At 65.6% G+C, this 23,419-nt stretch overlaps 1 protein-coding gene across 1 annotated transcript; it reads left to right on the top strand.

The window, feature by feature from the left end:
* The first annotated feature begins 904 nt into the window (after positions 1–904).
* SHISAL1 (shisa like 1) lies at positions 905–23,000 on the top strand. Its single transcript, XM_084907473.1, has 4 exons — positions 905–1,001; positions 2,807–3,020; positions 7,481–7,798; positions 22,952–23,000. Coding segments are annotated over exons 1-4 (597 nt in total). The 5' UTR covers positions 905–937; the 3' UTR covers positions 22,953–23,000.
* The last annotated feature ends 419 nt before the right edge of the window (positions 23,001–23,419 follow it).

The following is a 23,419-nucleotide window of genomic DNA, read 5'->3' as shown; positions in this document are numbered from 1 at the left end:
GGTCCGTCCCCGCCGCCCGGTCCGTCCCCGCCGCCCGGTCCGTCCCGCCGCCCGCCGCCCGGTCCGTCCCCTCCCGCCCGGTCCGTCCCCGCCGCCCGGTCCGTCCCCGCCGCCCGGTCCGTCCCCGCCGCCCGGTCCGTCCCCGCCGCCCGGTCCGTCCCCGCCGCCCGGTCCGTCCGCGCCGCCCGGTCCGTCCCCGCCGCCCGGTCCGTCCCCGCCGCCCGGTCCGTCCCCTCCGCCCGGTCCGTCCCCGCCGCCCGGTCCGTCCCCGCCGCCCGGTCCGTCCCCTCCGCCCGGTCCGTCCCCGCCGCCCGCCGCCCGGTCCGTCCCCTCCGCCCGGTCCGTCCCCGCCGCCCGGTCCGTCCCCTCCGCCCGGTCCGTCCCCGCCGCCCGGTCCGTCCCCGCCGCCCGGTCCGTCCCCGCCGCCCGGTCCGTCCCCTCCGCCCGGTCCGTCCCCGCCGCCCGGTCCGTCCCCGCCGCCCGGTCCGTCCCCTCCGCCCGGTCCGTCCCCGCCGCCCGCCGCCCGGTCCGTCCCCTCCGCCCGGTCCGTCCCCGCCGCCCGGTCCGTCCCCTCCCGCCCGGTCCGTCCCCGCCGCCCGGTCCGTCCCCGCGCCCGGTCCGTCCCCCGCCGCCCGGTCCGTCCCCGCCGCCCGGTCCGTCCCCGCCGCCCGGTCCGTCCCCGCCGCCCGGTCCGTCCGCGCCGCCTGGTCCGTCCGCGCCGCCCGCCGCCCAGTCCGTCCCCGCCGCCCGGTCCGTCCCCGCCGCCCGGTCCGTCCCCTCCGCCCGGTCTGTCCCCGCCGCCCGGTCCGTCCGCGCCGCCTGGTCCGTCCGCGCCGCCCGCTGCCCGGTCCGTCCCCGTCGCCCGGTCTGTCCCCGCCGCCCACACCGCCTCCCCTCTCCCGCAGGCAGCTCCGGACGGCCCCATGCCAGCCAAACGATGACCAGTTGTGGCCAGCGGTCCCTGAACGTGCTCACCGTCCTCTCGCTGCTGGTCTCGGCAGGTAGCGCCCGGGGGAGACATGGGGAGACGCGGGGGGCAGTCCCTTCTGGGGCCAGCCCAGCCCGGCCAGGGTTCCGGGTGCTGACCGGGGTGCCCACTGCCCCCCACCTCCGGGAGGAGCTGCTGCACCGCACACACCTGCCTGGCACAGGGCTGCGGGCGGCTGGGAGGGCCTCATTGGCTCTCTCCCTCCTCCCCTTGCAGGCCAAGGCCAGGGGGTGAATGGGCACCCCTTTGGGCAGAGAGGACACTGAGGGTGGGGGAGGGCGGGGCAGGGCCCTGAACCCCGGCAGCGTGACCCTGGGCCCCACCCCGGGGCCCGGCTCCTGGGTTGCAGGTGGGCTCTGCCCTGTGTCCGAGGTGGGCAAGGGCCCGGCCCTCGGCTTCCAGAGCGGAGTGCTGGCCCCGAGGCACCCTGACCCACAGCAAGGCTGGCCCCACGCCGCCTGACTGAGCCCCGACCTGAGCCAGCCCCCCTCTTGTCTCTCCCTCCCTCTCTGTCTCTGTCTCTGTCTCTGTCTGTCTGTCTGTCTGTCTCTCTGTCTCCATCTGTCTGTTTCTCTCTATGTCTCTCTCCCTGTCTGTTTCTCCCTCTTTCTCCCTTCCCCTCTCTGTCTCTCTCTGTCTCCGTCTCGGTCCCCCATACCCCCTGCTCACCCCCTAGGCCAGGGCTCCCCAGCCGCAGCCCATCAGTCAGCATCTCCTCCGGCTGCCCCACCCCCCCAGCCCAGCGCCTAGCTCAGGAGGCCGAGGGCCCCGAGCCGCAGTGCTGAGTCCTGAGGATGAGACTCTGAGGCCCGCTCTGTGCCTCGGTCCCCCGTGTGGTGGGAGCCCACAGGGTTAAGAGAAGGTGCCCCCTCCTGAGCCCACCCAGGGTCCCCGCACCCCAGAACGGACAGAGGCTGAGAGGGGCCTGGAGCTCCCTGATCCTGAGACCTGGGACCCCCCCCCCCCCCCCCCCCCCCCCGCAGCGGCCCTGGCGTCTCCGCGGAGAGGGTGCTGAGTGGGGCGGGGCCCGGGCCTCACAAGGCCGCCAGGCGGCTCCCTGGGACCCGGGAGCGGGGGCCGGGCTCTGGCCGTGGGGCTGGAGAGATGCAGTCGCCCGCGGGCCTTCTCAGCACAGATCGGACCGGCGGCCCTGCTGCGGAGACAAATGGAGCCGCCAGTGCTCCAGGGCCTCCCCACTGGTGTGTCTGTCCGGGCTCCTCCCCGTGACCTCCAGGGGCCCCGCTGGCAGCGGCCGTCCTGGGTGGGCAGCGGCCTGGGGCCGAGCAGGGCCCCTCCTAGGCCAGGGCAGCTGGCACTGGGGGGGAGGGGCACGGGGCAGCCCCGGGGACCGGAGCTTTCGCAGAGAGCCAGGGGGGCGGGGGGCCCGTTCTCCACACGGGGCCGGTTCTTGCCTGCGTGCTACTGCCCCTCAGCAGCCTGGGCCTTCGGCCGGTCCCCAGTGCACGCTGCAGCAGGGATGGAGCCTGGAGGGGCTCAGGCAGGCAGGCCCCCGCCAGCTCAGGCCTCTGCAGGCCTCTGAGCCTCCGTTTCTGCATCAGGCCCCCTGGCGGGGTAGAGGTGGATTCAGTGAGACAGCCGGTGAGTCCACAGCTAAGTGGCCTACTGTGTGCAGAGCGGCCAGAGAGGGTCCCAGGAGGCAGCAGCTGTAGCCCCGCCCACGGGAGGGAGCCGCAGTCGGGGGGCACAGTGTAAGCAGGGCTGTCGGGGAAGGACAGAGGTGAGGCTGGCACTGGGCCCCCACCCCCGGTGCCCAGGCCTTGGTGGAGACCCCACCGAGCCCGCGACCCTGTGTTCCAGTCTGGTCGGCGCACTTCCGGGTGTGCGAGCCGTACACGGACCACAAGGGCCACTACCACTTCGGCTTCCACTGCCCCCGGCTCTCGGACAACAAGACCTTCGTCCTGTGCTGCCACCACAACAACACGGTCTTCAAGTACTGCTGCAACGAGACCGAGTTCCAGGCGGTGATGCAGGCCAACCTCACGGCCAGCCCCGAGGGCTACGCACACAAGTAGGTGCCACGCCGGCCACGCCCCCTGTGCGGGGCCTCACCCCACCCCCTGGGGTGGTGTTGGGTGCGGGGGCCTGGAAGGAACCTGGGAGAGTTCGGGAGATCCGGTTCTCTCCTCTGAGCTTTAGCCTTTCCATCTGAGAAATGGGCACACAAGGCCTGCCTTTCCTGTCTGCTACAAAATTAAGTGAAGGAAGTTGGTGGAAGGCTTGTAGGCAAAAGCCCTTGGGCCCGGAATCCACAGACCCAGGTTCCTTCCTTCCTTCGTTATTTGTTCAACAAATATCGGTTGGTCCCTTGACCCAGAGATTAAGCCGACAGCCTCTGTCCTTAAGGTGATTAGGACACACCAGGCCAGGGCCCTGATGGAGGGGACCGTGATGGGGTAAAGAAAGGAGCTCCCAACCGAAACCGGTGTGGCTCAGTGGATAGAGCGTTGGCCTGCGGACTGAAAGGTCCCAGGTTTGATTCCAGTCAAGGGCATGCACCTTGGTTTCGGGCACATCCCCAGTAGGGAGTGTGCAGGAGGCAGTTGACCAATGATTCTCTCTCATGGATGTTTCTAACTCTCTCTCCCTCTCTCTTCCTCTCTGTAAAAAAATCAATAAAATATATTTTTTTAAAAAAGAAAAAGAAAAAGAAAGGAGCTCCCCGCAGAGCAGCAGTGGGGATATGACAGACATAGCGTGTCTTTCTGTCATTGTGAGTGACACTGAGCATCGTTTCACACGTGTGAGAGCCATCTGTGTTTCTTCCACTGTGAGCTAGCTGTTCGTGTCCTTCCTCATTTCCTTATTGCATTTTTGGCCACCTTCTTATTTATTTAAAGGAACTCTTTATATATGAAGGAGCTATGCATTACAAATATTTTCTCAATGTGTCTGATTTTTTTATTTTTTTTCTCATGACTACTTTTTCATTGCTATGTAATCAAATTGTATCTAATTTTTTTCTGTGTATTTTTTTTTATGTCTTCTGGGTTTTATGTTATACTGAGAAAGGCTTTCTCTACTCTGAGATTATTAAATTTTTTCTTTTTTACTTCTTTTATGTTTTAATTTTTTTTTACTTAAAATCTTTTTTTTTTTCCTCTGTTTGTTTTGTTAATCCTCACCTCAAGATATTTTTTTCCATTGCTTTTCAGAGAGAGTGGAAGGGAGGGAGGGAGGGAGAGAGACAGAGAGAGAGAGACATCAATATGAGAGAGACACGTTGACTGGTCGCCTCCCGCACACACTCCAACTGGAAATTGAACCTGCAATGTAGGTAGGTATCCTGACTGGGAATTGAACTCACAACCTTTTGGTGTGCGGGCTGACACTCCAAGCATCTGAGCCACCCAGCTGGGCCCATCAATGTGTTTTAAAGCCTTCTGGGTTTGCTTTCCATGAACTCTAGGATTAGCTTGTGTAGTACCCCTGACCCGCCCCCTCAGTGACCCGGGAGGAGGAGGCGAGGCGAGGCGAGGCTGAGGGACTGCCTGATGGAGGCAGCGGTCAGCGGTCAGCGGTCAGCGGTCAGCGGGCCGGGAGCAGCCCCTGTCTGCAGGAGGCAGGTTTGAGCAGCAGAGGCCAAAGGCGGGGACCCCCACCGCAGCCGCCCTGGCCGCCTGGGGAAAGGCCGGGAGTGAGGGGAGCAGCCGCCACCCAGGGCTGCGGCCAGAGGGCGAGGACCTGCAGGTGTTTGCACCGCACACACCGCACACCGCACACACCGCACACCGCACACACTGCACACCACACACCGCACACCGCACACGGCACACCGCACACACCGCACACACCGCACACCGCACACCGCACACACTGCACACCACACACCGCACACCGCACACACCACAAACCGCACACACCGCACACACCGCACACCACACACCGCACACACCACAAACCGCACACACCGCACACACCGCACACACCGCACACCGCACACACCGCACACCGCACACACCGCACACACGGCACACGGCACACACCGCACACCGCACACACCGCACACACCGCACACCGCGCACACCACACACCGCACATCGCAGAGCTGGGCTAGAGCTGGGCTGGCCCCCGCTGCTCTGGCCTCAGCACTCCGCCTGTGAGCGTGGGGGTGTGGGGGGATATGAGGGAGTATGGGGGTGGGGACGGCGATGGCAGTAACGCCCCTCGCGGTCTGAGTGTTGAATGGGCCGAGGTGTGAGCCTTCAGAGCAGTGGCCACCGCGGCTCCTTCATCACTGTCACTGCTCTTGGTCCGGAGGCTCCGGGCCCAGCAGGTCCAGCGCCCTCTGAACCCACCTCCCCCCGCCCCCTGCTTGGCGTCACAGACTCCCCTCTGCAGGGCATGTCTGCCCACAGCTGCTCCTGCCTCCCTCCCGCTGCCTCCCTCCCCCCGGGCTGCTGCCATGGGAACGCGGAGGGAAGCTGGTGCTGAGAGCAGCTCTGTGGGGGCCAGGGAGGGGGAGAGGGCGCTGGGCAGAGCAGTGGTGTCCGCAGCAGCCCCCCTCTCTGCGGGACGTCCCCCCTCAGGACTCCGGCCCCCGCAGCACAGTCTGGAGTGAGGAGGGCACAGAGGGGAGTATGAAAGGCCGGTGCCAGGGCAGCCAGGACCAGGGACTGCTGCATGGGGCATGGGGCGCAGAGCGTGTGTGCGTGATGGGGGCTGGCCCAGGGTGGGTGCCCGGCTGAGTCCCACGGCCCGTGGGGGTGTGCGGTGGCCGGTGGGGGTGTGCGGTGGCCGGTGGGGGTGTGCGGTGGCCGGTGGGGGTGTGCGTGGCCCGTGGGGGTGTGCGGTGCCTGGTGGGGGTGTGCGGTGGCCGGTGGGGGTGTGCGGTGGCTGGTGGGGTGTGCGGTGGCCGGTGGGGGTGTGCAGTGGCCCAGTGGGGGTGTGCGGTGGCTGGTGGGGGTGTGCGTGGCCCGGTGGGGGTGTGCGGTGGCCCGGTGGGGGTGTGCGGTGGATGGTGGGGGTGTGCGGTGGCCGGTGGGGGTGTGCGGTGGCCGGTGGGGGTGTGCGTGGCCCGTGGGGGTGTGCGGTGGCCGGTGGGGGTGTGCGGTGGCCGGTGGGGGTGTGCGGTGGCCGGTGGGGGTGTGCGGTGGCCGGTGGGGTGTGCGGTGGCCGGTGGGGGTGTGCGGTGGATGGTGGGGGTGTGCGGTGGATGGTGGGGGTGTGCGGTGGCCCGTGGGGGTGTGCGGTGGCCCGTGGGGGTGTGCGGTGGCCGGTGGGGGTGTGCGGTGGCCGGTGGGGGTGTGCGGTGGCCGGTGGGGGTGTGCGTGGCCTGTGGGGGTGTGCGGTGGCCGGTGGGGGTGTGCAGTGGCCCGGTGGGGGTGTGCGGTGCCTGGTGGGGGTGTGCGTGGCCCGTGGGGGTGTGCGGTGGCCGGTGGGGTGTGCGGTGGCCGGTGGGGGTGTGCAGTGGCCCGGTGGGGGTGTGCGGTGCCTGGTGGGGGTGTGCGTGGCCCGTGGGGGTGTGCGGTGGCCGGTGGGGGTGTGCGGTGGCCGGTGGGGGTGTGCGGTGGCCGGTGGGGGTGTGCGGTGGCCGGTGGGGTGTGCGGTGGCCGGTGGGGGTGTGCGGTGGCCGGTGGGGGTGTGCGGTGGCCGGTGGGGTGTGCGGTGGCCGGTGGGGGTGTGCGGTGGCCCGGTGGGGGTGTGCGGTGCCTGGTGGGGGTGTGCGTGGCCCGTGGGGGTGTGCGGTGGCCGGTGGGGGTGTGCGGTGGCCGGTGGGGGTGTGCGGTGGCCGGTGGGGGTGTGCGGTGGCCAGTGGGGTGTGCGGTGGCCGGTGGGGGTGTGCGGTGGCCGGTGGGGTGTGCGGTGGCCGGTGGGGGTGTGCGGTGGCCGGTGGGGGTGTGCGGTGCCTGGTGGGGGTGTGCGTGGCCCGGTGGGGTGTGCGGTGGCCCGGTGGGGGTGCCGAGGGCAGGGGACACGGCTCTGGACCTCGGGTCGGTTTGTCCTAAGACAGCAGACTCCCTGCACTTGCCCTGGGCCCGTACGATGGGGAGGAGCTGGCATCCCTGGAGGCGGGGAGCATGAGCAGAGGCCCTGGGCGGGCAGCAGGGGGCACCCACACAGACCGCTGGCTCCCATGTGGGGGGGGCAGGAGGGTGAAGGCAGGGTGCACCCCATCCTGGGAGCCCAAAATGCCAATGGAGAATTCCTGCCCAAAGGGAGATGGGACGGCTTCCCAGGTTCCACGGTCTGGTCGAAGGCTTAGCAGCGCTCCTCCCCGCCCCCACGAAGGACTGGGGTGAGGGTGCTGCTCTGGCTGGGACAGGCCTGGGGCAGAGGACCAGGGTGTGGAGGAGGCAGACGGGGCCGGTGGGGAGAGGAGGAGGAGGAGGAGGGTGGGCACGGGGAGAGGGAGCCAGACTGCTCACCCCCTCCTCTCCGGGACCCCGGAACAGCCCGTGCCCCGTCCTAAGCAGCCCCGCCGGTCCCCCGGGCGGTGCTCCCCACTCAGCCGCCGTCCTCTCTCCGCAGCAACTACACCGCGCTGCTGGGCGTGTGGAGCTACGGCCTGTTCGTGCTGACGCTGCTGGTCCTGGACCTGCTCTACTACTCGGCCATGAACTACGACGTGTGCAAGGTGTACCTGGCGCGCTGGGGCGTGCACGGCCGCTGGATGAAGCCCGACCCGCGGCGCTGGGGGGGGCCCGCCCAGGGCGCCCGGCCCGGCCCGCCGGCCCCGCAGCCCGCGCCGCCCCCGGGCCCGCTGCCCCCCGCCCCCCCGGCCCAGCACGCGCCCCAGGGCGCCCCCCGCAGCCCGCCGCTGGTGGCCTTCCAGAGCTCGTCCGCCTGGTGAGTGCCGGCGCAGGGCCCAGCCCCCATCACTCGGCGTTGGCCCGTGGGCGCGGGGAAAACCAGATCGCTGTGTTTGCCTGTCCACTGCCCGGTCCTCTGCCGAGAAAGACCCGGGGGTCCGTGGCGGCCACGGGGCCCGGGCGGGAGAGTCGGCCGGGAGGTGGGAGCGGGTGTGGGAGCTCAGCCTGGGGTTCATTGCGCTGAGCGCTGGTGAGAGCACTGCCGCTGAGCGTTAAACTGCGTGGTGAGCTTCCTGGCAGCCAAGGCAAAAGGGGGAATTGGTGGCTTTCCGACGTCTCACCCTCTGGCCGGAGGAAGGGGTCGGTCTGCGACCGGCCGGGCCATCTTTCTCAGAATGCAAGGGGACAGTGAGCCTGTGGGGGTCCTGGGGGTTCCGTGGTGGGTGCGCTGAGTCACAGGGAGGCATCAGGCTGAGCAGGCAGCGGCGCAGTGACCCTGCAGGAGGGAAGGGAGCCAGCAGGAGGGGGTCCCAGGGATCGGCTGTGTGGGGGGGCTGCCCCTGCAGAACCTGTTCATCCTGCCGAACTGTGTGCTCCCATCCATCACCGCTGCTGCGACCCCGTGTCTGAGCAGCCCCCGTGGGTGGAGGACGGGAGTGAGCTCACGGGGGGGGGGGGGGGAGTAAGGGAGGAGGGGCTGTCCCGGGCAGTGCAGAGCTGGAGGAGGGAGGAGGTCTGTGCCTTTGGAGCAGAGAGCCACCGTGCAGCTGGCAGGAGCCCGCCCCGGCAGGAGCCCGGCTGGTGCAGGTGCCCCGTTCAGGGGTGGGGTGAGGGGTGCCGCTCAGTGGGGGCTGAAGGGCAGCCGGGGCACAGTATCCCAGGACATCACTATGCTGAGCCCCGTTTGCCAGACTGAGGTGCAGCCCCGGCCGGCGTGGCTCGGGGGGTGGGGCGTTGTCCCGGGCACCGGAGGGTGCTGGTCTGAGTCCCCGTCGGGGCACAGGCTGGGGTGCGGGCTTGGTCCCCGGCTGGGAGCATGCAGGAGGAACCATCGGTGTTTCTCTCCGCTCTCTTCCTAAAAATCAATAACAGCGTGACAAACATGGAGGTGCAGAACCGGCACCACAGTGGTCACTGCCAAGGCTTTAACTTTTCCAGGCAAACACCGATCCGGGTTCAAGTCCCGCTCTGTCCTTTACCAGCCCGAAACCTCAGCCGGCCCCGCCACCCCTCCCCTCCCAGTCCCTGCGCCCCGGCGTGTCCTCAGGGTGAGCGCGCAGAGTGGCTGCTCAGGTCGCTGTGGCTGCGTCCTCACCGGGGAGCCACAGGCCGGCAGGACCGTGTGTTAGTGGCTAACGGGCAGGACCTTTCCCATAAGGAGGGAGTAAATAATTAATAAGGCGCAGCTAAATCAGCCGTGCTCATCGATCCGCTAATGGCCCCATCGGTCTCGCAGGAGGCAAAGCCGCTGTGCTCAGCCAAGTCTGACAAACGTCCGTGAAGCAGGCCCCGGGGGCGGAGAGGGGGCGGAAGGACCCCGGCGCCCCCAGAGCACAGACAGGGAGAGGCTGCCGGCCGGCCGGGTGGGGCTCTGAGAGGCGGGCCTGGGGCGGCAGACACGCGGGGCTGCTGGGCACGGGGAGTGCGCCACAGGCTGACAGCCAGGCCAGGCGTGTCTGTGCGCGCGTGTGTGTGTGTGTGTGTGTGTGTGTGTGTGTGTGAGGCCAGGACGCTCTGCTGTGTCCCTTCAGGAGCCTCTGGGGTCACTGCGCCCGGGTCCCCTCTCGCTTTCCGCTCCAGCCTCTCTCTTTCTCCCGCCCCGTCCTGTCCTGCTCTGGGATGTGGGTGAGCCCGCTTCTCCGGCTCCTGGAGGCCTCACACCCCCACCCCACCCTGTCCCCCGTTTCCCTGCACACAGGGAGCAGGGCACAAGAAAAGACCACATGGCCCTTGAAAAAAGTCACGTGACCCTGCAGGTGTCATGTGGCCCAAGGAAGAACCAGGCCTCTGCCCTGCCCTCCCCCCATCTCTCCTCCCCCGTGCCTCTGCGGGCGCCTGAGTTCCCCCAGACCCTCTTCCTGGTGGAACGCTGTGTCCCTTCCTCCGGGCAGTGCGCCAGGCCGGGTCTGCCCTCTGAGGGGGGACCCCCGCCAACAGGGAGGAAGTCCCCCCAGAGAGCCCCCGTCAGAGCCTCCTCTCCCTCTGTCCCTGCCCCGAGGGCCACCTCCACCGACAGCCCGGAGCCCCGGGCACAGCGCCGGGTCCGAAGGAAGGACCGGGGTCCTGGCCAGTCCCTCCGCGTGAGAGCCTCGTCGGGACCAGTCCATCCGGTCACCCTCCTCAGGCGGCTCCAGCCCCAGTGAGGGCGCACGGGGAGGCACGCCCATCGGAATGTCGCCGGCACCCCGATGTCTCCCCCCCCCCACTCTCTCTAAAAACCAATGGGAAATACCCTCGGGGGAGGATTAACCACAAAGAGTCAGGACAGTGACCCTCAGGTGGCCCCGGGCTGTGCTGGTGGCCGTGCCCGCTCGGACCTCAGAGCGAGCGGAGACGCTGTGCAGGGACCCGGGCATCGGAGTCCACATCCCTCCCTCCGAGTCCTTCCGCCCGGGGGTCCCGCAGCGTCTCACCCCCCCTCCCTCCGCCCCGGAGGTCCGGGGTGCCCAGGAGGGGCCCCAGATGTGCCCAGTGATGCCGGGGAGGCCCGGCGCCTGGCCCCAGGTCAGAGGTCCTGCTCACTGGCCTTAACCACTCTCTCCCCGTCTCCCCGTCTCAGCCTCCTCCGCCTCAGCCGTCCCCAGGAGCAGCCCGCTCCTTCCTCTGTGCCCAGCTGCTCAGCACTGAGTGCCCGGCTCCTGAGGACACGGAGGGGTGCAGGTGGCCTCGGCGCCCAGCGCAGCCCCCGCCGCAGCCCCGCCGGCTCCCGCCTTCACTCACAGCTGCCCCATCCGCACATAAATCTGTGTCCGGGCTTTTAATTCGCCATCACGTCTGGCGAGCTTCCGCCTGACCGGCCCGTCCGTGGCCCCTGCCGTGCTGGCTGCCGACCGACCCGTCCGTGGCCCCTGCTGTGCTGGCTGCCGTCCCGGAGGTGATGGACGGCCGTCACCGGGGACCGGGGCCTCGCTCTGAGGCTCCTGCTCCCCGCCTGCCCTGGTCCCCCGTCCGCTCGCAGAGGCCCGCCGGCCCGGACAGGAGGGCGCTGGTCCCCGCCCTGAACCCCCCACCCTGCCCAGGCCGGGCCGCCCACGGCCCACCTCGCTCCCCCGAAGCCGAGCGCCAGCCTCTGAACCGCCCGCGGCCTCGCCCTCTTTCCCCCAGGCAGGAGGCGGAGGGGCAGGGCACAGGCCGGAAGGCTGGTGGCCCGGGTTCAGCCCGCCCCCCTGGGCTCCAGCTGGAGGGCCTCCCGCCCCAGGCGGCGGAGCCGACCCCTCACCGGGGTGGGGTGGGGTGGGGGGCGGTCAGCTGTGCCCTCTGGCCACGCACCCTCTGGCCGGAAATCTCGGTGCCTGGTGAGGGTTTCCAGGGTGAGCCGGAGTTTCCGGAGCGGAGGACGGCAGCTCAGGCTCCTCCTTCCCCCCGGGGCCTGCCGGGCACCACGGGTCCGAGCGGCCTGCCCGCCAGCAATGGCCGGCGCCCACCCTGCCCCTCCCCTCCTGCCCGTGGTCTCCGCAGGGCGCACTGCCTGCTGGTGTGTGCTCTGTGGTCTGCGGTGCGCTCCGCTGGGCACCCAGAGCCGGGCTGGTCTGTCTGCTCCTCGGCACCCCCCCGCCCCCAGCAGGGGGAGCGGGCGCTCAGTGAGCGCGTGTGGAGGGGCTGTGTCCTGGCCGCCAGGGCCTGGCGCGTGTCCGCTTTAGGTTAGCTGTCCCCCCCCCCCCCGCAGCCCCCCCCACACCCCTCTCCTCCCCTCCCCCAGGGAAGTGTTTACACAGCTGCCGGGTTTGCAGGGACACCGAGCGAGGCCACAGCACCTGTCCGAGCTGATGGGCATCCTCAGGGGATCGCTGCCCGGGATATTGGTCCCCGTGGGGGGTTATCGGTGCCCGGGATATTGGTCCCCGGTGAGGGGTTATTGGTCCCTGGTGGGGGATTATTGGTTCCCAGTGAGGGATTATTGATCCCCAGTGGGGGGTTATCGGTGCCCGGTGGGAGTTATTGATCCCCGGTGGGGGGTTATCGGTGCCCGGTGGGGGTTATTGGTCCCTGGTGAGGGGTTATCGGTGCCCGGTGAGGGATTATTGGTCCCCGGTGGGGGTTATCGGTGCCCGGTGAGGGATTATTGATCCCAGTGGGGGGTTATCGGTGCCCGATGGGGGGTTATCGGTGCCCGGTGGGGATTAGTGAGTCACAGGCCGGGCAGCCCTAGGGCTCTTTATGTCAGCTGGGGCGCTCACCCGCAGCCTGCCTCAGCCCCGCCCTGGACCGGCTCCTCTGCCGGGCCCACCTCTCCTTTCCTCCGGTAATCACCGCCTCCTCTCCGGCGCTGCCCATTTATCTCCCCGGCCCCTATGACAGGCGGGAAGCAGTCATTTCCGCAAAGCCGCGCTACTTCCCACGCCGCGCCGTTCCTCTCGGCTGCGCGCCCCCCGCCGCCTCCTTAATGCGATTTTAATGGGCTTTCCATCACGTCTCCTTCCCGGAGAACCCTGCGCGCTTCACGCCGCCGTGTGCGAGGTTTAACAGTTACTCAGCGTTCCCAGAGCCAGGAGCGGGTGCAAGGGGCGCGTGTGCAGGGGGGCTCGCCCCGCCCCCGGAGCTGCCGGCTAGGTCTGCAGGAATTGGGGGAGCTCCTGTTAAACAGCCACCGGCGAAAACGAGATGATCAAACGTCCAATTAAATCACATGTGTCAAACACAAGGCCCTCGGGCCAAATCCAGCCCGCCAGGCCTTGCAATGTGGCCCGCACCGCGCTGTCATCACTGCACTCCGCTGTCAGTTTATGACATTGTCAGTTTATGACTGTTCAGTAAACCATTCGGCCCGCGATTTAGGCTGGATTTTAGATTTTGGCCCCTTCTCTGATTGAGTTCGACACCCCTAAATTAAATGAACTGTATTAACACACACAGCAATAGAACTCTCCCCTCCTGACCGTTTTGCCACATTTGCTACCGTCTCTGCTCCTGAGTGTTGACAAGTATCGCATCCAGACAGTGAGTCAGTGGCTACCCGCACCTCCTCCCAACCCTGAGTTCGGTGCCATCACTGGCAGTATTTACACCAGGGGAATGGGCGGCAGCTGCTACAAATCAGGGCTTGCCTCCCGCTGGAGAGCTGGTGGCCAATGTTTGCCGCCACCCACTGTCTTTTCCTGTGCCCGCGCTCACATATCCAGCCCCCTGAGTGGCCAGCCTGTGGAGAAGCGCCCGTGCTTTATGCCCCTGTGAGAGAGGAGCCAGTGTTCCCGGGACACCCACCGGCAGGCAGGGGCCATGGTAGCCGGGGCCGTGGGCAGGTGATTCTGGAAGGAAAGGTCGTCCTCCGTGCAGCTCCTGGTCCTTCCGAGCGAGAGAAGGGGAGACGGACAGAGTGGTCTGCCTCCTGCCACAGCCCTGCCCTGGGCCCCACACGTCTCAGCTCCGGCCACCTCCAGCTCCAGCGTGCATCTCCTCAGAGCCTGTCCGGTGAGGAGGAGCGGAGGCTGCCAGTGCGCTTTCCTCACCAGACTCTGAGCGAGGAGCCGCTCAGCGTGTGGTAAATGCTGAGGATAGAAGATAGGAGACATCAATGCGTCCGCCACGGGCGAGTGGCTAGACCTCAGAGAAGGCGTTGGCAACGGCGCTTTGAAGATGCACCTCCAGGATCAGCCAGACTGAGCGTGGCCTCCACCACGCCTTCCAACCCCGGGCGCCGCTGTATCCGGGCTGGGGGGGGGAGGAGGCGGGGGGGTGCGCCGGGCCAGGGCCCTGGGTCCCGCCAGCCTGACCCTCAGGCCTGAGACCGCGGGCGTGTCCTTCGCTCCTCTGAAGCCCGTTAGCTCGTCTGTGCTGGGCAGGGGCTTGGGGGGCGGGGAGAGATCAGGAGGATGGAGTGTAGGGGCTGGCAAAGTAGGGGCTCCACCACGTGGCACCCCTCTTCCAGGGACACGCCGCCATCCTGCACCTGCCCAGCAGCCCGGGAGACCCGCTGCCCAGCAGCCCTGGTGGGGACCTCACTGGGATCTCCAGCCTGGTGCCGCGGCCGGCTCTGCGCAGACGCCAGTTCGCCCAGCGCGAGGGGCCTGTTTCCAGAAGCCGGCGACTCTGGCTCGTGAATCCTGGGAAAGGCCGCTCCTCGCTGCCATTGACAGGGGATCCGGGAAAGCGGGGCCGCCGTGAGGGCGGTCGCGGGGGCCTGGCTGTTCTGTCCCCGGAGCCGTCAGCTCAGACGCACAGGGCCGCTGGCCGGGAGGCCGCGGGCGGGAGGAACCCCCTCGGGGGTCGGGGCGGACACGGACTCCTGCTTCCATTGCTCCCCTGCCGCTGGGCTCGGCCGCGGCGGCTGAAGCATCTGCTTCTAAGAATAGACTAGACGCTTGTTGTGCTGCGAATGCTTCCCACGTGGCTCTGGCTCCTGCAGGGCGACGGGAGCCAGCGCCTGCCGCCGAGAGGACCCGCTGCCCAGCGCCCGGGACGGCCCGTTCCCGAGGCGCCCAGAGGTGCGGGGGGGGGGGGGGGGGGGGGCTCCCAGGCTCTGTCATGCCCGGCGCTGGACGCTGGGGCCCGTGCATGGCATCCGTAAGGGCTCAGCGCTCCCTGGCCGGCCACCGGGCTCCATGCCGCCCCGCTGTGTGTCCCTGGGCAAGCCGCCGCCCTCTCTGAGCTGGACACCGGTGGGAGCACCATCCTGCAGGGGGATCACGAGGATGGAGCCTGAGACCGAGCCCAGCACCCTCTCATGGGAACCCGCTTCCCGGTCTGTCCGTCTTTCCGTGGGGAAGGGTGCCTGGCCAGTGCTTCTCACCCCCAGTCTGTTTGCCGAGGGCTGAGGTCCCAGCCCCTCCGGCCCTGGGAGGAGGCGGGCCCCGGGGATGAAGCTGGAGGCTGTGGGGGGAGGAGGGGGAGGTCATGGAGGAAGTGATTGGGGGGCGGAGGAGGCAGGCCTGCAGAGGGACGGACGGATGTGGGGTGAAGGGTGCGCCATCGGGAGACAGGCGTGCTGCCACGGCCGGAGGAGGGGCTGGAGGAGAGGTGGGCAGGGCCTGGCAGAGCTCGGTGGGTCACTGCCACCAGCGGGGGGCGTGTTGGCGGTGGCACAGGGAGGGGGGTGTTTCCTGAGGGCTGGGAGGGCTGGGGAGGGGCATGGAGAGGCGCCAGAGGGACAGGTGCGTGCCGGGCGGGCAGAGGGAGCCAAGGAGGGGGTGGACCTGAGACACAGTGCCCATGGTGGACGGCCTCCTTCCGTCCATGGTGCCAGCCAGGAGAGACAGACTGTGTGTGTGTGTGTGTGTGTATGTGCGCGCACGCGCGCCCACGAGTGTGGTATATGTAGAGTGTAGTATGAGTGTGTGTGTGTGTAGCACTGTGTGCATGGTCGTGTGCATGAATGTGTGCCCGTGCACACTCACATACTGGGCTGTCAGGCTCCAGGCTCGCCTCGCCTGCTGCCCTGTCCTGACCAGAGGGCCCCCCGGGGCGTGGGTTGGGCGGGCATCTGAGGCCGACCAGGCTGCAGAAACAGAAACAGGACCAGGTCCCCCGCACTGAGGGCAGGAGGGCCGGGCGCTGGGCCAGGAGATGGAGCTTGGGGGGGGGGGGGGGCGCAGGTGGCACCCTCAGAGCTAGGGGGCGCCGGCGTCGGAGTTTACAGGACGGACCAGAGCCAGGCTGAGGCTCGGGCACCGCGGACCAGACCCCGCCTCTGCCCTCGAGATGCTCGCTGAGCCTGGTCTCCTCCGTGGGTGCCCCAACCCAGCTCCCCACGGCTCCTACTCACCCATCGAAGCCTCGCTCAGGCCACGCCGCCCCCAGGCCTCCCTCCCGCCCGGGGGGGGGGGACTTCCCTCCGGCCCCCACGCCAGGGCGGCCGCCGTGGCTCTGTGCCCGGGCCTGGGTGCGGAGGGACCGTCTGAGTGCCCGGAGCCCCCGCGCTGCCGCCGGGCCTGGGCGGCCGCCCCTGCGTGTGGGCGCCTCCCGGCTGTGCTGCTCGCCGGCTTCACGGGCCTTTCCGCAGAGCCTCTGCCTGCTCTGGCGGGGGGACCGCACGGCGGGGGGACCGCACAGCGGGGGGACCGCACAGCGGGGGGGGGAGGGATGTGGAAAGTGCTCTGAGGACTCAGCGGGCGGCGGCGAGGAGAGAGCGGCCGGAGCCGCAGGGGCTGGGACACAGGCTGTGAGGAAAGGGCAGGTCCTGGCACTGGTGCCATTTACCGCCGCCTCCCGCCTCCCCGCGGGGCCAGGGCATCAAATATTTACCAACCGCCCGGCAGGAAGCATTGACCTTCAGGCGCAGACGCCGGGCAGCCTGAGCTCCTGGGAAGTGTCCCAGCGGGAGTGGGGGGGGCTGCCTGCAGGGCGTGAGGAACGAATCCCAGCACCAGGGACAGCTGCCCACGGACCCCCCCCCCCCAGCCAGAGATCCTCCCTGCTGTGCTCTCTGCCCCAGGCCAAGGCCCTGTCCCCTCTCCCTCACCCCACACCGTCTGCCTTCCCACCCGCTGGTGCGTCCGAGGGCAGGGCTCTGGGGGGCCTTTGGCAGCCCTGAGAACTGGGGGGCACGCACCTGGCCGTCAGTCCTGTGGTGCCCGCGGCTGCGCTGGCCCCATCGCGGGAGAGGCACCGTTACCCAGGTGCTCGCTCCGAATGCCCAGCCAGCCGCCCGCCCCGCCCCCACCCAGCCCGCTGCCCGGCCTCCGGGGGGCCTGTGGCCCCGGCAGCTGGCAGCCCAGGCTGGATCCCAGCCCCACCACCCACTGGACACCACGTGCCCTGAGCCTCCGTGTCCTCCTCTGTGCTCCTAAGGGGGGCAGCGCCGTGTGCAGCCGTGCACCGGGGAGCGCCCGTACGCCAGCCCCCACCCCTCCGCTAGGACAGGAAGGACCCTCCCGTCCCCGCCCGGAGCCTCGTCCCCCGGAGCCCATGCCTCCACCTGCGGGGAGCGCCGGTGCTGCGCCGCCTCAGAGGCCGCCCGCCCGGAGCACCAGCTGCGCCCGGAGCTCCTCTGACCGGCCCCGGCTCAGACGGCGCCTCCTCCCGGTGCCTTCCCGGCGCTCTGACTCTCTGCTCATGCCTGGGGGTGTCTGAGGAAGGCACCCGGGAGCCGGCAGACGGGCCCGGGACGGCCGCCCGGCCCTCTCTGGCGGTGGCGTTTGGACCGGAGCCCGCCGACGGGCACCTCGCCTATTGGGGTCTCCGCGCTCACCCCCGGGGCTGCAGCGTGGGCTCCCCTGTCTGCGCCTGCCCTGGCCCAGCATCCCACTCTGCCATCAGCCCACAAACGGACCTGGGTCAGGGTGTGCACATCTGACACGTGGCGACGCCACACCGCCTCCACAGAGCGACCCCATCCCGCCCCCGTCGCCGCGGACACGCGGCACGGCTGTGTGATCTCTGCGACGTGGGGGGGGGGGGGGAATGGGGCGTGGGGGCTCCCTCTCGGCGCCCGCACCGTCTCGTCACAGCTTTCATGTGCGTCTCTCATTTCAGGCTTTGAATCTGCAATTTGCCAGTTTCCCTCTCTCCTCTTGGCAGTTCCTCTGCCGCTGCTGGGTCCTCGGAGTAATTCCCTTTTCCCTGGAAAGCCGCCCCGTCCATCACGCTCGGATCCGCTGACAGGGCTGAGCGGGGGACCCGGTTCCTCTCGTTAACGTCTGTTCGTCTGTGCTCTCTCTGCAGCCTGGCTGCTCCCTGCCCGCCCGGCCGCCCTGGGCACATAGCGGCGGCCCCAACCGGTGAAAGCTGGGCGTTTCTGGAGCCCACGGGCCAGTGAAGAAGGACCTGCTGGGTGGGGGTCGGGCTGGGGAGAGGCAGGGTGTGGCAGCAGGGGTTATGGGGGGGTTACAGGGGGGAGGTATGGGGCGGGGAGGGAGCCTGCATCTTGAGTAGGGTGCTCCAGGCGGCCGGGCATGGGTGCCCTGGAGCAGAGGGAGGCTCTGTGCCGGAGCAGAGGGAGCTGCGGTGCAGGCTGTGGGCAGCCCAGCTTCTCCGGAGACCCGGAACCGATGGGACGAAAGCGTGGCTCGGGGTTTGCTGTGAGGCCCAGCTCCTGCGGGATGGGGCGGGAGTGCCGGGGTCAGCAGCTGGCCCCGCAGGCCCTGAGACCGGCGCAGGCTCTGGGTAGAGTGCGAAGGCCCGGGAGCCAGGAGGAACCGGGGGACCCATCGTCCCAGCCCCAGTCCAGTGTGAAGGCAGGAGAGACCCAGGGCCCGGCTCCGGGACGGCTGTGCAGCCCGGCCGGTGTGGCTGAGTGGCTGAGCGTCGGCCTATGAACCAGGAGGTCATGGTTGCGGGCTCGCTCCCCGGCGGGGGTGTGCAGGAGGCAGAAAATCGATGATCTTCTTCAGCTTAGTCTGCTATTCGGATGAAGACCCCTGGTTTCTCTTGGTTTGCATTCGTTTGTTATGTTTCTGTCCACCCCTCCCCCCACCACCACGGTATTTCTCCATTGTTTATTTATCAAGAGAAACTATTCCCGAGCTCAAATAGTCATGCTTCATGGGTCAGGGGCAGGGGCAGTGACAAACTTCCGTGGAATTCAACCCGAAGACATTCCTTACGGCCCAAGGTCACTCTGCCCCTGAGCTTAGCCTCCCCGCTCCCCGGCCGCTCCCAGGACGCTCATGGCCGTGGACCTCACGGGGGCGCCTCTCGTGGCTCAGCCACCGTGGGCGGACAGGAAGCTGCAGCCCCAGGAACACAGCCGTGGCCCCGACGAGAAATCCCGACGGAGCACTGGACGAACGACCCCATTTTTTATTATTTTTAAAATATATATTTTATTGATTTTCTTACAGAGAGGAAGGGAGAGGGAGAGAGAGATAGAAACATCGATGAGAGAGGAACATCAATCAGCTGCCTCTTACACACCCCCTACCGGGGATGTGCCCACAACCAAGGTACATGCCCTTGACCGGAATCGAACCTGGGACCCTTCAGTCCGCAGGCCGACGCTCTATCCACCGAGCCACACCGGTTAGAGCCCCATTTTTTTTTTTTTTTAACTTGATGAAACACATAACAAATTTACCATTGAGCCACTGCGCACACTGTCCAGTGGCCGGAAGTCCACGTACTTGTGGCTCAGCCATCACCAGAACTTCCTGTCCTCTGTCCGTTCTTTTAGAGCACCCTTCCCGGAATCCTTCCCCCTTCCGTGGGTTCTGTGTGGAGTGGGAGTCCGCTAAGGCTGAGAGAGTCTTTTTTCCCCCTTCAGCCAGTGTGTGTGGTTCATTACCATTTCCTGAGATGGCAGACACAGTTGGCCTCGGTTCTGTCATCTTAGTTTTGATACGCTTTCTGCTTTTATCGTTTTTTGTGGGGGTTGTCAATTTTCACCATATGGCCTCTGTTTTCTCTTTTATGTGTATGTCTTCTGACAATATGGAAAGCTGTGTTCTTGTCCCATGGATATCTCCGTAATTACACTGTGATATTGTACCCTTAGCCATCTATTTCTAGACAGTGTTTATTTTCCCCCTTTTATGAGCAGTGTCCAAAAAAACCAGTCTACTTCCCCGTTCTCCCTCCAAATGATATTGTGTTATTTTTCTATTTGCCTTTGTACCTCTAATGTCATTTACACATCTAAATGATCCTTTAGGCCCAGCCAGTGTGGCTCAATGGTTGAGCATTGATCTATGAACCAGGAGGTCACAGTTTGATTCCCAGTCAGGGCATATGCCTGGGTTGTGGGCTGACTCATCAGTAGGGGGCGTGCAGGAGGCAACTGATGAATGATTCTCATCATTGAGGTTTCCCTCTCTCTCCCTCTCTGAAATAAATAAAAATATATTTAAACTAGAGGCCCGGTGCATGAAATTTATGCACTGGAGGGGGGTCCCCTAGGCCCAGCCTGCACCCTCTTCAATCCAGGACCCCTTAGGGCATGTCTGACTGCTGGTTTAGGGATCGGGTCTGAACCATCAGTTGGACATCCCTCTCACAATCCTGGACCTAATCACTCACCTGCCTGCCTGCATGGTTGCCTCTAACTGCCCCCCTCCCCCACTTGCCGGCCTGATCACCCCTCACTGCCTCTGGGTGCCGACCTGATTGCCCTTAACTCCCCCACCCTGCTGTCCTGGTCACCCCTAACTGCCCCCCACTGCCGGCCAGGTTGCCCCACGCAGCCTGCTGTTCAGACATTTGGTTGTCTCTCACTAACCCCCTGCCAACCTGGTTGCCCCATGCAGCCTACTCATGCAGACATTTGGTGGTCCCTCACTAACTCCCCTGCTGGCCTGATCTTAGGCAGCCATCTTGTAAGAGCATGAGGGTCAATTTGCATATTACCTGTTTATTATATAGGACCAGTGTTTAGACCTCCAACTATAAATGAGTAAGACATCGTTTACCTCTCCTTCCCGCCTCTGCATTCCTCACTTGCATCAGTTCTCTGTTTCCTCCTTCGTTCTTTTCGGTGGTAGTCACAGTCCTTACGTCTGACTCAGACGCAGAGTGGTCCTGCCAGTGTGCCTGGCAGTTACGCCCTCCGCCTGGGGCCTGTTCTCTAGGAATTATACAAGGAGGGACACGGGAACTACAATTCACAATAGGTTCATATTTTTTTTCTGTTGACTTTCTACGTAAAGGATGGTTCATCTGGGCTTTAAAGTCTTCATCCATCCATCCATCCACCCATCCGTTAAATATTGATTAAGCCTCTGCTACGTGTCAGTGGCTGCTCTACACCCTGGCGATAAAAAGCAAACACCGCCCACGGGCACCTCGCGCTTCCTGTGGCCGGTGAGGGAGAGGCGAGCCGTCCACCAGGCCGCCAGCGAGGCCGGAGGCGAGCTGAGAGCCGTGTGCTGGGAGGAGAGAGCCGGGCCCTGGGACCCGGCTGTGCTCCGCGCAGCAGGAGAGGCTCAGGACCCGTCTCTCCGGAGCCCGTGCCGCGCCCTGCGCCCCGCGCCCCGCTCCCCGCTCCCCACCCTCCGCGCCCCGAGCCCCAAGGGGCAGAGCTGGGGCTGGCTCAGCCCCTAAGGAGGACCCGCTCCAGAAAGATGGGCTGTGTGGCCCCATCAGAGCCGTCCCTCCGTCTCCCCATGCGGACAGCACGCCCTGGAGCTCGGCGCAGGAGGGGTTATCGGTGAGGAGCCTGGATAAGATGCAGTGGCCCTCCTCGGCCAGGGTGGCTCAGTGGGTGCCAGTGTGATTCCCAGTCAGGATGAGTGGCTGGGTGCCGGGCCGTTCCCCCATCGGGCGTGTGCAGGAGGCAGCCGACTGATGTTTCACTCTCATATCAATGTTCCTCCCTCTCCCTTCCTCTCTCCCTAAAAATCAGCAAGAAATTCTTTTTAAAAATGGAGGGGGGCGGGGGGTAACCGAAACCAGTTTGGTTCAGTGCATAGAGCATCGGCCTGCGAACTGAAGGGTCCTGGGTTCGATTCTGGTCTAGGGCATGTACCTTGGTTGTGGGCACATCCCCTGTGGGGGGCGTGCAGGAGGCAGCTGGTGAATGTTTCTCTCCCATTGATGTTTCTAACTCTATCCCTTTCCCTTCCTCTCTGTAAAAAATCAATAAAATATATATTTTTTTAAAAAGGAAAAAATATGCAAGTAGCAGAAAACCAGCTGCACCGGCGTGGAGGCGGGAAGCCAGCGGCACCACCAGCCCCGGGTTTCTCCCCGCGTTCCATCTCACTGCCTTAGTGCGGGCCCTTCCCTCTCCGCCCTTCCATTCCTGTCCCCTTCCCAACAGGCTCCCACTTGCATGGCATTGGTCAGACGGGGTCATGTGGTCACCCCTATCTGCAAGGGAGTCTGGGAAGTGAGTATCTGTGGCTGGGTAAGGGCCCTCCTATTGGATATAAGACAGGGGTTCGCAGTGCCTCCCACAGATGGAGTCTGTGCCTCTGGTCCCTGCTGTCCTTGCTGGGGGGTCATTGTGAGGGGAGAGGACTAGAGCCGTTCTGCCGATGGAAGCTGTAAATGCCGTCCCTGTGCGGGGGCCTGGTTCCCTCTCCATGACCTTGTGTGCTATGGCCCTATCCAGTGGAGGGAGTGCATGACTCACAATGGCTTTTATTATGTTTATGAAGGATATCAGGACCTGTCCTTAATAATTTTTAGTTGGTTATAGCAAAGGTGTCCATGTAGCTCTTCATCAAAATCAGAAGACTGTTGGGTGTGAATGGGAACAATGTTAAAAATTGTGTCAGGCCCTAACCGGTTTGGCTCAGTGGATAGAGCGTCGGCCTGCTGACTGAAGGGTCCCAGGTTCGATTCCGGTCAAGGGCATGCATGTACGTTGGTTGTGGACACATCCCCAGTGGGGAGTGTGCAGGAGGCAGCTGATGGATGTTTCTCTCTCATCAATGTTTCTAACTCTCTATCCCTCTCCCTTCCTCTCTGTAAAAAAAAATCAATAAAATATATATATTTTTAGAAATTATGTCAGAACAGCAGCTGTTCACTGGGACTGTCCCAAGCCAAGGCGTGTTGTTGAGGGAGAGGAACACTGTTGGTTTTGTGAGTGAATCTGATGTCTCACAGATGGAAAATGTCTGTGCTCTCTAATTTAATCGTCAGCCTGTGCTATTAGATTAGAGATTCTCTGGAATTTTCTACGTGTCTTACTTGCAAATAGTTGGTTTGGGGAATCTCCAACACACTATGCTTTTTTCTTGTCTTATTGCATGGAACAGGGTTGCTAGTACTATATGGAACCACTGGAGGCCCTGTGCACAAATTTGTGCATGGGTGGGGTACAGCTGGCTTGCCCCAATTCGGGATGGGGGGGGCAATCGGGGGCGGGGCCAGCTGGAGGGAGGGGCCACGGGCAGTTGGCCGGCCAGCCCTCCCCCTGGTTGAACTCCCAGTGGAGGGGACATTTACATATTAGCCTTTTATTATATAGAATTACATAGGTTAGTGACAGGCTAGCTTGTCTAGCTTCCAGTCGTAAAGTCAAACATTTCTCAGTTCCCAGAAGACAAAGGTGTGAGAGGAAAACTGGCTCCTCCTGGCATTGGGTCTGAGAGAAAGGTACCCCGTGTGTCCGCCGGGGGAGACACCGCTGATGTCCTGTTTCCTCTGCTTCCCCCAGAAGACCCCGTCGCCTGCCTCAGGACCGGGAGTGAGACCTGCAGTGCCGGCACAGCCTCCACGGAGGACACCTTCACCGGAGGCGCCGGGGAGAGCGAGGCGGCGGCCGCGGAGGCAGAGAGGGACCGCCTGCACCCGCACCCCGTCCTGCAGACTTTAAGACCAGGAGCAAACTCAGGCGGGTGCAGGGAGGGTGCCCAGCCGCCTGTCCACAGCAATAGTCCCATTTGGGCCGGGGGCTTCTGGGAGTGAGGCCCGTGGACTCTGGGTGGCCAGCGCAGGCTGCCCCGGCCGGCCGGCCCCGACGGGAGGATGCGGGCCTGTGCGTCTGCGGCTTCCTCACCCCGTCCCCTCCGATCGCGGCTCCTGGGCCGTGCCCGTCAGAACAGTGAGTGTGCCTGTGCGTGTGTGTGTGCGTGTGTGTGCGCGCGTGCGTGAGCGTGTGTGTGCGTGTGTGTGTGTGCGTGTG

This window comes from Pipistrellus hanaki (assembly GCF_964339955.1).
Source record: "Pipistrellus hanaki genome assembly, contig: scaffold_108, whole genome shotgun sequence".
In the NCBI taxonomy this organism is placed as follows: Eukaryota; Metazoa; Chordata; class Mammalia; order Chiroptera; family Vespertilionidae; genus Pipistrellus; species Pipistrellus hanaki.
The sequence above is the reverse complement of the archived record's forward strand: the minus strand, read 5'-3'. Positions and strand labels throughout refer to the sequence as shown.